Genomic DNA, 14142 nt, shown 5'->3' with positions numbered 1-14142 from the left:
TCTATTATAAATAGAACACAAAAAAAACGTTTTTTAAAGTTAGGCAGAAAAATGTGTTTTTTGCTTTGTAATAGAATTTGACTGGTTTCCTAGATGAAGACCAAATAAATTTAGCGCAAAACATGTGAACGAACGAGAGGCACACCGAAAACAGTGTAGGCTACAAATATGCTTACATTGAAAACTTACTTTTATGGTAATTACTTTGAGTAGCAGTTGGGCAAGTATGTTTGTTTGTAGTAGTTGGATGTCTTGATTTATTTAGTAGAAACATATGAAGTGGAGTATTTTTATACCCTCCACCATAAGATGGGGGGTATACTAATTTCGTCATTCTGTATGTAAAGTATATATATTCTTGATCGTCGCGACATTTTATGTCGATCTAGCCATGTCCGTCCGTCTGTCTGTCGAAAGCACGGTAACTTCCGAAGGAGTAAAGCTAGCCGCTTGAAATTTTGCACAAATACTTCTTATTAGTGTAGGTCGGTTGGTATTGAAAATGGGCCATATCGGTCCATGTTTTGATATAGCTGCCATATAAACCGATCTTGGGTCTTGACTTCTTGAGCCTCTAGAGTGCGCAATTCTTATCCGATTGGAATGCAATTTTGCACGACGTGTTTTGTTATGATATCCAACAACTGTGCCAAGTATGGTTCAAATCGGTCCATAACCTGATATAGCTGCCATATAAACCGATCTTGGGTCTTGACTTCTTGAGCCTCTATAGTGCGCAATTCCTGTCCGATTGAAATGAAATTTTGCACGACGTGTTTTGTTATGATACCCAACAACTGTGCCACGTATGGTTCAAATCGGTCTATAACCTGATATAGCTGCCATATAAACCGATCTTGGGTCTTGACTTCTTGAGCCTTTAGAGGGCACAATTATTATCCGAATTGAATGAATTTTTGCACGAAGTATTTCCTTATGACATCCAACAACTGTGCCAAGTATGGTTCAAATCGGTCCATAACCTGATATAGCTGTCATATAAACAGATCTGGGGATTTTATTTCTTGAGCTTCTAGAGGGCCCAATTCCTATCCGATTTGGCTAAAATTTTGCATGACGTTTTTTATTCGTACTTTCAACAACTGTGTCAAATAACGTTCAAATCGGGCCATAACCTGATATAGCTGCCATATAAACCGATCTGGGATCTTGACTTCTTGATCCCTATAGGTCGCAATTATTATCCGATATGCCAGAAATTTTGTACGACGGATCCTCTCATGACCATCAACAAACGTGTTTATTATGGTCTGAATCGGTCTATTGCCCGATACAGCTCCCATATAAATCGTTCTCTCTATTTTACTTCTTGAGCCCCCAATGGACGCAATTCTTATTCGAATTGGCTGAAATTTTACACAGGTCTCCAACATATAATTTAATTGTGGTCCGAACCGGACCATATCTTGATATCGCTCTAATAACAGAGCAAATCTTTTCTTATATCCTTTTTTGCCTAAGAAGAGATGCCTGGAAAAGAACTCGACAAATGCGATCTATGATGGAGGGTATATAAGATTCGGCCCGGCCGAACTTAGCACGCTTTTACTTGTTCTTTCTTGCTGCGCCACAAATGAAAATACTCTTAGGAGCATAGTTTCAACCTAGAAGACATACCTTTTTGACGAATCCTACCGACGAGTTTGGGTGGTTCCAAACGAAATCGCGATCTAGGAAACCAGTCAAATGCTATTACAAAGCAAAAAACACATTTTTCTGCCTAACTTTAAAAAACGGGTTTTTTATGTTCTATTTATAATAGAAACAGATTGCCCTATGGTTTGCAGCCGGACAATATCCGATTGTATGAATTATTTCAAGACCAAATAAAATTAGCGCAAAACATGTGAATGAACGGGAGGCACACCGAAAACAGTGTAGGGTACAAATATGCTTACATTGAAAACTTACTCTTATTACCATACCACAATTTTGATCCGATCGTCTGCAGCCGGACAATATCCGATTGTATTGTGTTTTCTTTTAAAGATCATCATCTTTTTTTGTTGGATAAATGAATTTTCATTTTAAGAAAAAAAAAAAAATATTAGAAAATACACGCATACAATCATATTTTCATTTGGCTCACCACTGGTCTAGATAAGCGATGCCCAAAATGAAAATACGGCTGTATGTGTGAATACTCTCATTTAGTATTTTTAATTCTCTCATTATGTAAAAAATCATTTTTATGGACTGAATGATTAGTGATTTGCAAAAGTAAACATTAAAAAATAAATTTTAATTACTTTTTTATATCTTCCAAGGGTTTAAGCTACAAAAATCATTATTTTTAAAATAAAAACAAAGAAACTGGACATCACTGGTCTAGAGTATTCTGGCTATCCCTACTGTAGTCGGGTTTATGTACCGGGATCGATTCACGATCACTTCTGCCCCCGGACTGCTTCCCCTCCGCAATTTGACTGTACATTTAATACTTCTCAACAAATAGATCAAAAAGTAATGATTTTTTCGTGTAACTTTCGGCCATATTGGTATAATAAGGAATTTTAGTCAATTTATTAATGATATATTTTATTATAACAATTTTATTTATTTTTAAGACCGATAGTATTGCACGTTTTTATCATTACAATTATGGATATCCCTCCGACGGTTGAGTCATCCGTTGCCGGTCCCTATGGACCTTGTACTTTTTGTATCAAATTTTATATGAAAGCGCAATTTTTGCTTTAAATTTTTAGACATCAATGAAAAAGGTCCCCAGGGACCTTCTCACCCGCCGGAGGGATATTGGTTAATTCTTATTTCTAACAAATAATCATCCAAATGTTATATATGTTTTATGATTGCAACTTCACATTATGTCACAAACACTTAATACACATACATGCCATACATTACATACATTCTGTGCTCTAAAGAGCAATTTTTCAAGCTACGCCTCGTTTTGAGTTGACTAAGCAAAACCCACCACACCCTCGTTGTTATCTTTTACACATCTGTGTATTTTTGATGTTGTCTAGCTTAGCTAAGAATAATCATGTGTCAAAATAAAAATGCGACTATATTTAAATTTATGTTTTTTCCGTTTCCCCGTTCTTCTTTTTTCTGCTTATTTTCTCTTTTTCTGTCTGTGCCAATACGAAATACGAAAAAAAAACAAACTAAATGCCAACGAATATCTAAATGTCTGCAGGTGTGATATCCTAAAGTGTCTGTAATAGGTTTAACAAGAAAAACATTTCAATTTGCCACCCCCACCCCCCTCTCCCTCAAGAACTCTTAAAGGGTTTCAAACAAATCAAATTTAAAATAACTACATTGTTGTTGTTAATTTTGGAAATTGCCATTACCATTGCCATCAGCACTACTACCACCAAGACCACCTCAACACATTTTATCTATGAAACGATGTGTGAATTTGTAGCTTTTAAGTAATTTTATGTTTTTATTTTTTTTTTTTCAAAAAAAGCAACAAAACAAAAATAATGATAAGTAATTTTTAAGCTGTGACTTCAGAGGAAGAAAAATTTAAACAATGACACTTGTCTTTAACATAATTATTAATTAATAGTTTTTTTAAGTTTTGAATGCCAAAAGACAACAACAACAACAAGAACAAAATGATTGCCTGAATATATAAAAAACCCTATTCCAAATTAATAGTTGTAATTTACATATATAGTTTTAAATCTATTGTTAAGGCAGGCTTTAAAAGCCAAACAGCAACATAAAATTAAAAAAAATCATAACAAAGACATCTTAAATGTGTTATATAAAGTAAAATAAACTTTACCTTAGTGAAACAAAAAGCTTTAAAATAACTTATTATTTTAACAGTCACGTTTTGGTTTTGTTTTTTTTATTTAACTTTAAATTTGTATTAAATTGTTATAGAATTCATAATTTCTATTTTTGTTTTGGGACAGCCTTATTTTAAAAAGAAACAAAAGGATAACTTCGCTCTTGGCATTAGCATCACTTTGGTCAAACTTATACTTTTTCTTATAAACAGTAGCGTTTTCAACCGAAGTATTTTGCAATTGGTTTAAACGGCACTAAATGGCAGCATTATTTAAAAGAATAATCAGAGATAGTCTTGTTGTCTGTCGGCTTGCTTTCTCCCCTCCCGTAAAAACAGTCATTTGAAAATAGATTTTAGAGGTATTGTTCGTAGTATCTTAACAATATGATAACTCTGCTAACAGCTTCTTTTTAAAGCAAATTTGAACACCAAAAAAAAATACCTTAGCACTTCTCTTATATCAATGAGTGCTGTTCCAAACAAATTTTAGACCAATGTAATGGGACCTCCTTTTTGATAGCCGAGTCCGAACCCCGTGACGCTCAGCAGCATCCCTTCGTAGAAAAGTTTAACATGACAACTATTGACAACTTTTGCTGATTTTGATTTGAACCCATGAACCCATGCAAAATGGTTTGTAACGTTTTCCAAAAAACCGCACTAATTATGTATTCTCTTACATTGTTCACGAACTTCACTCCCTTACGACCAGTTTGTCGAAGAAGTTGTTGAGCTAATTTATAAGGTTGTTGTAGTGATCGCAGATTTGCGGAGGGGAAGCAGTTCTTGGCCGGGAGTTATAGTGGATCGATCTCGCTACGTAAGCCCGCATTTTTAAGCTGTTTTTTTTTGCAGTGTGTTGTGTCTTCATCCGTTATTATTGGCAAAGTTTCTTCTAATTGTGTAATTTGGGTGGGGTGCATTCAGAGTGCATTGTATGGGATTAGCTGAACATTTAAACAGATGACGTACGTGCAGTGTCGTGCAAAACACAAGCAACGCTTTCTCATATTGAGGAAAATAATCCTAAAATTCGACTAATGCATTATGTGCATACAAAGTTTTAAAACTATTTTACTTGACGTACTATAATCTTAAGAAGCCATATATCAAATCGGGGTTTAAGACCAATATTTTTATATTAATGAGGTTTTGTTCAATAATGGTACATTTTCCCGTGTGCAAAACAAAAGCAACTGATTGTTAGTTAATATCAGTTCCACCATTTTTGACTATGGTTATTCATATAAAAGACATTGATTATATTGGGTTGCCCAAAAAGTAATTGCGGATTTTTCATATAGTCGGCGTTGACAAATTTTTTCACAGCTTGTGACTCAGTAATTGCATTCTTTCTTCTGTCAGTTATCAGCTGTTACTTTTAGCTTGCTTTAGGAAAAAAGTGTAAAAAAAGTATATTTGATTAAAGTAGATTCTAAGTTTTATTAAAAAAGCATTTACTTTCTTTTAAAAAATCCGCAATTACTTTTTGGGCAACCCAATATTTAACGGATAATAACTGACACAGATAAATCTTTTCCGTTTGGTTTTAGCACTTCATTCAAGTATTTATGTATGAGAACTTCAGATCCTTAACTGTTTTCATTGAAAAGCTACAATAATAGTTTTTTATTCAGTGATAGAGTTGGCTAGTTGAAAACTTGTAATCACTTGCCTTGTACGAGCTCTTAATTGAATTTAGTAACATGTTTCTAGTAACTTTTATGTAAAAAACTGGCTTAAAATTGTGTTAAAACTGTAGGAGACACAAGTCAAATAGATTATATTGGAATTTCTTTCTAACAGTAGCTGGGATAAGGGCACTCGTATAAAAAACGACTCTACGAGAACATGCTGTTTAAATTTCACCAAATAAATGTATTAATAAATAATTTATTGATAAATATCTTAATTATACCCTCAACCATAAGATGGGGGGTATACTAATTTCGTCATTCTGTTTGTAACTACTCGAAATATTCGTCTGAGACCCCATAAAGTATATATGTTCTTGATCGTCGCGACATTTTATGTCGATCTAGCCATGTCTGTCCGTCCGTCCGTCTGTCTGTCGAAAGCACGCTAACTTCCGAAGGAGTAAAGCTAGCCGCTTGAAATTTTGCACAAATACTTCTTATTAGTGTAGGTCGGTTGGTATTGTAAATGGGCCATATCGGTCCATAACCTGATATAGCTGCCATATAAACCGATCTGGGATCTTGACTTCTTGAGCCTCTAGAGGTCGCAATTATTATCCGATTTGCCTGAAATTATGTACTACGGATCCTCTCATGACCATCAACATACGTGTTTATTATGATCTGAATCGGTCTATATTTCGATACAGCTCCCATATAAATCGATCTCTCTATTTTACTTCTTGAGCCCCCAAAGGGCGCAATTCTTATTCGAATTGGCTGACATTTTACACAGGTCTCCAACATGTAATAATATAATAATAGCAGAGCAAATCTTTTCTTTTATCCTTTTTTGCCTAAGAAGAGATGCCGGGAGAAGAACTCGGCAAATGCGATCCATGGTGGAGGGTATGTAAGATTCGGCCCGGCGGAACTTAGCACGCTTTTACTTGTTTTTCTAATTTTTCTGTTCGATTTGAATGCTTGGAGACTAATAGAGTAACAAAAATCGAATTAAAAAAAAAAAAAAATAAATATGTATGTCATCGATCTTACGAACATTTATATTGTACTTTTCTTTTGGTTTTATTTCTTCTTAATAAATTTGTTTTTCTAATTTTTTTGTTTTTGTTGTAACTTTGGTAATTCATTACCTAACCCAATCACGTGTTCAACCTATATTTTTATTGCAATAGAACATTTTGTGAAAGTACAATTGCTTCTTCAGAGGCCACCGTAGCGCAGAGGTTATCATGTCCGCCTATGGCGCTGAATGCCTGGGTTCGAATCCTGGCGAGACCAGCGGTGGTTTTCCCCTCCTAATGCAGGTAACATTTGTGAGGTACTATGCCATGTTTAACTTCTCTCCAGAGAGGTGTCGCACTGCGGCACGCCGTTCGGACTCGGTTATAAAAAGGAGGCCCCTTATCATTGAGCTTAAACTTGAATCGGACTGCACTCTTTGATATGTGAGAAGTTTGCCCCTGTTCCTTAGTGGAATGTTCATGGGCGAAATTTGCATTTGCATTCACAATTGCTTCTTCTCGGATACATTGTTATGTCGTCTGTGTCCCCTACATGAATATACGGGCATAATGTTTTATGTTTGCTTTACTTTTACCTTAAACTCATACATTTCAATATAATTACGCCTGCAAATGAATGAATATTAAACTATTTTGCATATCAATTTAAATTTTTGGTCTCAAAGAATTAAATTTGACGAACTTCAATCTTTATCGCGGGTCATGATTACTTGCCAAAAGTAAAAAAGGCTACTTCGATTTGTGTAAAATTCTTGCTCAACAATCCACAGAATATAATTGTCCATAAAATTCCATTAAAATCCTTAAATTTTGTTTTACCTATACTAAAAGTATAAAGCGTTGCTCTTGTTTTGCACACTAATTTTTGGACTATTTGCACGTATTCTAGCCTCCACCATAGGATGGAAATATACTAATTTCGTCATTCTGTTTTTAACACCTCGAAATATTCGTCTAAGATATATAATCAAATCTATCATATATAATCTTGATCGTCATGACATTTTAAGTCGACCTAGCCATGTCCACCGTCTGTCGAAAGCACGATAACGGTCGAACGCGTAAAGCTAGCCGCTTGAAATTTTGCACAAATACTTCTTATCAGTGTAGGTCGGTTGGGATTGTTAATGGGGCATATCGGTCCATGTTTTGATATAGCTGCCATATAAACCGATCTGGGATTTTGACTTCTTGAGCATCTAGGGTACAATTCTTATCCGATTTGGCTGAAATTTTACACGAAGTGTTTTGTTGTGACTAACAACACGAAGTGTTTCGTTGTGACTAACAACAAATGTGCTAAGTATGGCTTAAATCGGTCCATAACCTGATATAGCTGCCATATAAACAGAACTTGGATCTTGACTTCTTCACTGATACTACCCGTGCTGTTATATGCTTCTGAAGCATGGGTACTTGTGAAAGCAGATGGGGCAGTGCTTGGAGTATTTGAGAGAAAGATTCTTCGTAAAATATGTGGACCAGTTTCCGATAATTGAGAATATAGGCGACGTATGAACCACGAGCTGCATGACGACAATAGCATAGTTACACGCATCAAAATACAACGGCTGCGTTGGCTAGGTCATGTTGTCAGAATGGATGAAGAAGCACCAGCAAAGAAGTCTTTTGAGGGCAAACACGGTGGTGCACGCAAACCGGGAAGACCAAAAGCCCGGTGGAAAGATCAAGTGGTGGGAGATACCTCGAAACTTGTGTCAGAGATTTTAGAATGAGCGCAAAAGATCGAGGCGCTTGGAACGCTATTCTACGTTCGGCTAGGGGAACAAACATTCTGTCATAGCCAATTAAAGTAAAGTAAGTACATGCCATGCAAGTCAAGCTTTTGCATTTTGGACAAAAAAAGTTGGATATCATTTCACGGTACCATTCCCAGTTACGTTACAATTCGCATCATCTTTGAAGAAGTACGGTCCTTTGATGCCACCAGCCTATAAACCGCACCAAACTGTAACTTTTTCTGCATGCATTGGTAGCTCTTGAAGTGATTCTGGCTGATCTTCACTCCAAAATCGACAACTCTGCTTATTTCTTCATCGAAGAAGCGCGCGATGAACTTTCTTAACAGAGCACGCATTTTGATAATAAAATTCAATAATTTGCAAGCGTTGCTGTTTAAACCAGTGTTGGCAAAAAGATAATAGCTATAAAACTACCCTTTATATAAAAATCAATTTGTGTTTGTTTGTCGGATTGTTTGTTTGTTCCGTATTGACTCAAAAACGGCTGAACCGATTACCTTAAAATTTTCACAGATTGGTTGGGTTGAAAGGAAATATAGGCTACATAATTGTTATACTCTACACCACCACTGTGGTACAGGCTATTTTAATTTAGTGCATTTGTTTGTTATACCAAGAAGGAAGAGAGATAGACCCATTGATAAGTATGCCGATCAACTCAGAATCACTTATTGATTCGATTTAGCCATGTCCGTCTGTCTTTCAGTTTTATGTCTGCCTGTCCGTCTGTCCATGTTAATTTGTGCACAAACTACAGGTCGCAATTTTCATCCCATCGTTTTAAAATATTCCATATACATTTTTTTTGGCTTAGAGACGAATCCTATTGAAATTGGAAAGAAGGGGTCAGATTTGGATATAGCTCCCATATATATTTTTTTATTTTGAGAAATATTGCAATAAAGTGTTCATTTGTTTACCGATTCTCTCGAAATTTGGCAAGAAGGATTTCTTTCACTTCTTGAGCATTTATTGACCAATCTTGGCAAAATTTTGCACAACGCTTTCCTCGACGACTACCACAATATCTATAGAGATTGGTCGAAATCGGTTCAGATTTATATATAGCTCCCGTATATATGTTAATCAGATTTTGGGTAATTTGCATTATTGTTGTCATTTGTCAATCGTAGTTGTTCGCTTGAACTTTGATACTCATCTGAAAACATCCGACGAGGTCCATCAAATTGGTTCAGAATTAGATATAGCTCACACTTTGTACTTGTAGGGTAGGTGTAGAGTATTATACAGTCGGCACCGGCCGACTTTTGTCTTTCCTTACCGACTTTTGTCTTTCCTTAAAAAAAAAACTGGGATAATATAGGACTCAAATGAAAGGTTTTCAGGAGTAGAGTACGAATTTCATATTAAAATTGGGTTCCAGTGACTGGGAAGCCGCCCCAACCCCAAAACCCTCTAAAATAGGTTTATTGGACAATCATGACAATATGGGAATCAAATAAAAGTTATTCGGGAGTAGATTACGAATATGGTCTGGTAGGAGGAATAGGCTTTATAATTTTCTCATATCGGAAGGTGGCGGACCATCCCCCGTTTCCACAAAAACACCAACAAATTCAAAAGTGGACTGATAAGGACAATAAGGGTATCAAATGGAAGGTATTAAAGTGTAGAATACGAATATAGTATTAAAAATTGGGTCCAAATACTCAGAAAGTCGCCCTTACTCCAAAATTCCTCCCAGCAGATAAATTGAACGTTCATAACCATATGGGGCTTAAATGAAAGGTATTCGGGGGTAGATTATACCGGCATACTTAGTCAGGTCTAAGTATAGGGAATCAACCCACCCACCAAATCCCCCAAATGGGTCAATCACGACTATATGGGACTCGGTTTATTTGTTTGTTTCGCAAAGACTCAAAAACGGCAGGACCGATTTTCTCTAAATTTTCACGAATTGTGTACGTTGGTCTGGAAGGAAACACAGGATATACAATTTGTCCAAGTTGGAAGTGGGCGGACCCTCCCGCTTATCTCAAAAACAAATGAAAGATATTGCAGAGTAGAACACAACCTTAAAACTCCTCCAAACAGACATATTGAACGTTCATGCCAATATGGAAACCAAATGAAAGGTATTCAGAATTGGATAAGGAATATGGCAAACAAATTTAGTCCATTTAATGGGAGGTGTCCCCACCCTAAAAACCCCCACATGGGCATATTAGCCGACCATGGCAATATAGGACTCAAATGAAAGCAATTTGGGATTAGATTAGGAAAATGCAATTAAAATTTGTGTTAAAGTCTCTAGGTGGCGCTTAACCTCCTTAAAACTCCTCAAAAAGGTAATTTGTTCCCATGACAATATGAGACTCGAATGAAAGGTATTTGGGAGTAGAAAAGTTTTGAGGCCAAGTGTTTATGAGTAAGCCCCAAAGCACCCTCTAAACTGAACTTATTTCCGGAACATATCAATACGGGGCTCAAATGAAATGTTTTTGTGAGTAAATAACGAATTTGATACCTATTTTTAGGACAAAGTGGCGAAGTGCCAGTCACACAGCCCCAGGCCCAAAACTCCGTCCAAACCGTGCATATTTATCGACCACGTTAGCATGTCCGCCTATGACGCCGAACGCCTGGGTTCGTATCCTGACGGGAAGATCAGAAAAATTTTTTCAGCGGTGGTTATCCCCTCCTAATGCTGGCGACATTGTGAGGTAGTTTGGATTTGCATTTGCAATGCTGGTAACATTTGTGAGGTACTATGTAAAGAGGTGTCGCACTGCGGCACGCCGTTAGGACTCGGCTAAAAAAGGAGGTCATTGATATGTGAGAAGTTTGCCCCTGTTTCTTGACATCCATATTTGGGCGAAATGTCTGAGGTATCATTCCACCACGACAATATAGGGCTCAAATGAAACATATTAAAAGTATTTGAGAGTATAGCGTTAAGCTTATATTTACTTTAAGGGCCAAGTGTCTGCGTGGCCACCTCTCTCCCAAAATAAACTCCAACTCGGACATATTTACCCACCGCAATATAGGAGTCCAAAGCATAAGGCAGAAGAGTACAAATTTGTCCATGAACATTTCATTAAAGAACAGGAACGAACTTCTCACATATCAATGAGTCCTCTCCGATTTAAGTATAAGCTTAATCAGAAGGATCTCCTTTTTATAGCTGAGTGCCAACGGCGTCCCGCAGTGCGACACTTCTATGGGGGGAGTTTGTACATGACATATATTGCATAGAACCTCACAAATGTCGCCAACATTTGGAGAGGATAACCACCACTTAAAGTTTTTCCAATGTTCTCGCCAGGATTTAAACCCACGCGTTTCGCATCATTGGCGGACTTGCTTACCTCGGTGTTTCAATGACTCGAATTCGATATTAGTTTGTAAAACTAGTTGAACGCCTTAAGCAAACATAGGTTTAAAGTTTCAAGGTCATAGGTCAAGGTCTAGTTTTTCCGAAAAAAACGTACAAAAACTATACGAAATCATGTGAATTTGAAACTAGTACAACCAGGTTAGATGGCCTAAGACCATTTTTTCGGATAATTGAAAGATAATTTTAAGCTTTTTCGAATGGTGCATAATATTTTATTATAGCTTGAAATTTCAATTTTGAATTTAACGACAATTTTGAGGTCGAATTCCCCACAGTGCCCAGTGGACAGAATGGCCAATCTAGCTGTATAAAATTAATATCTTTAAAACCAGTAAAGTTATATGTCTGAAATTTGGTAGGAATGCTTCGTGCTATCCAAGCTTCCGTGAGTTTTTCTATTTTTTTTTTAATTTGGATATCACTCTATGATTTTGGTTGCCTTGTGATCTACCATCTTTTGCATATCTTCGTCGCCGCACTAGGGGCGGAAATGAAAAAAACGGCCAAAATTAGAAAATGTTGATGTTTCATGTAGTAAAATTTGGCTCATGAAATTGCATTGATGTCTTTTAATACAAAATATGAACGATATATGTTGACGGTAAGTTTGGTTTATACTTGTCTAAAGTTCAACATGCAAATTACCCAAATTTTTTCTATAAACATTTACAAATTCTTAGTATTTAACGTCCGATATTCTAATATAATTCGATAATCTTCCTTTGTAATCTCTGAGCGTCACCGACCGTTGACCAAAATTTAAGTTAAATATCTTTAGCAAAGTCCCCTTTACCACATGCTAAAAGGAATTTGTCCACTTTTTTGTGCTTTAGCTAATAAATCCACTTTTGTGATTTAACAGCTTTAGAAATATGTCCGTCCGTCTTTAAATAAAATCACTATAGCATGAAAGGGAGAAAGGTATCCACTTAAAATTTTGCACAGATCCTTTTTGATAGAGCAGTTCATTGTGTATGGGCCGTATCCATTTATTTAGCTCCCATATAAGCCTATGTTGCGATTTTATTTCTTGGTCCATAAATTTTAAACTTTTATTAGAAATCGTTAAAATTAGGCATTTAATGCAAAATTATGACTTCCAATACGTTAAATATCTAATAGCTACTGAAATCATGTAGAGTACGAGTTAAAAAAAGGCTTTCTTGAGGCAAATTTTGTCAATAAATGCCTATAAAATTAGTATATAAATGCATTTTAGGAAGGCATGCCTAAATCTGTACCGATTGCAACGAAATTTAATATGTGTTGTTAGAGGTGCAAAAATCTTCTATGTAGCAAATTTCGGGAAAATCCACTTCATAACTTGCGTATTATGGATCCATAAGTGCAATTTGGGTGGTACATAAATATGGCAGCTATATCCAAAATTTCGACAACAAGGCCATTTTAGTCCAAAATAGGGCGACATATTTATGGTAGCTATTATCTCCCGTATAAAACAATAAGGCATCCATTTTTGACTTCATTTTGTTCATCTCGAATGAGTTCTTTCGATTTGCAATTTGGTCTTGTACGTCAAAAGTTCAATTAAGTATTTGAACCCTGTGCAACTTCAGGGTGTCTTAGTGTTAAAATATGAAAACAACATATTTTCTGCAACTGTTTCAAATTTCATCAAAATCGGAGCACGTTTGTGAATTTTATCGAATTTTGGCCACATTTTCCCATTTCCACCCATAGTGCGCCGTAGACTTCTGGTAGACACTCCGCTCGCATACAACTTTTTCTTATCAATTGGCAACGCCCCATAGCTTGGGTATATGTTACCAATTCAATACCAAATCAATATAAAGACTAAGTGCTACGTGAGGGGAATTTTTGATTGTCTGTCTGACATCAATTTCAATAGACTTTGATTTTTGTGGCAATAATATTTATCTTCAACAGCGAGACAATATTAGACGCATATTTCTTTACTTCTTTATAAGCCTCATAGGGTCTCCATAAGCTCGTTTGTCGAAGGTTCTTCAATTATTGCCGATAATTTTTGAAACTGTTAGCAGGCAGAACATGATGATAACTCTTTCTTAGCCCCAAAATTGTCAGATTCATACTCTACTCCCAAAAACCACATTTGAACAACAAATTGTTATAGTTGGTATATGAGATGAGTCGTCCCTGAAATATTTATAAAACAGATATCAGATTTGAGCTCTTTTTGCCATAATCCACAAATATGTCCAGTTTCCTATTATTTGAGCCGCAATTGGAATACTTGGGTTCAAAATTGGATATCAAATTCGTTTTCTATTTTTTATTGCCATAGTAAGCAAACATGGCCGGCTTGAAGGGAGTTTAGGGGGCGATCCCTGAAATAATATCAGCATCGTGCTGGAGTACGATTTTGTTTGAGCCCCATAATGTCAAGCATTTTTAAGGTGGTGATCAAGATTTTCAGGGCTACTGGTATCGTTCAGATACACACCAATTAATTTTTTTTTTGTATTGGTTATGTACATTCAAAATCATATTTCAAAGCTACCACTTGGGATAGCACATTTTTAAAGATCCGCAGGTT

General features: G+C 36.1%; 1 protein-coding gene across 4 annotated transcripts in view; it reads left to right on the top strand.

Moving 5' to 3' along the window:
* LOC106090505 (probable E3 ubiquitin-protein ligase makorin-1) overlaps positions 1 to 14142 on the top strand; it is a 40881-nt gene that overhangs the window by 24216 nt on the left and 2523 nt on the right. Inside the window, exon 4 of one of the 4 annotated variants that reach the window (XM_013256724.2) lies at positions 3185 to 3691. The exons of the other annotated variants lie outside the window; for them this stretch is intronic. Within the exon in view, the coding sequence (XP_013112178.1) occupies positions 3185 to 3190 (6 nt within the window). The 3' untranslated portion in view covers positions 3191 to 3691. Of the gene's footprint in view, positions 1 to 3184; positions 3692 to 14142 lie in introns of those variants that run through there. 4 annotated transcript variants of the gene reach the window in all.

This window comes from Stomoxys calcitrans, chromosome 1, assembly GCF_963082655.1.
Source record: "Stomoxys calcitrans chromosome 1, idStoCalc2.1, whole genome shotgun sequence".
In the NCBI taxonomy this organism is placed as follows: domain Eukaryota; kingdom Metazoa; phylum Arthropoda; class Insecta; order Diptera; family Muscidae; genus Stomoxys; species Stomoxys calcitrans.
Note: the sequence above shows the minus strand (reverse complement) of the source record. Positions and strands in the feature narration are given on the sequence as shown.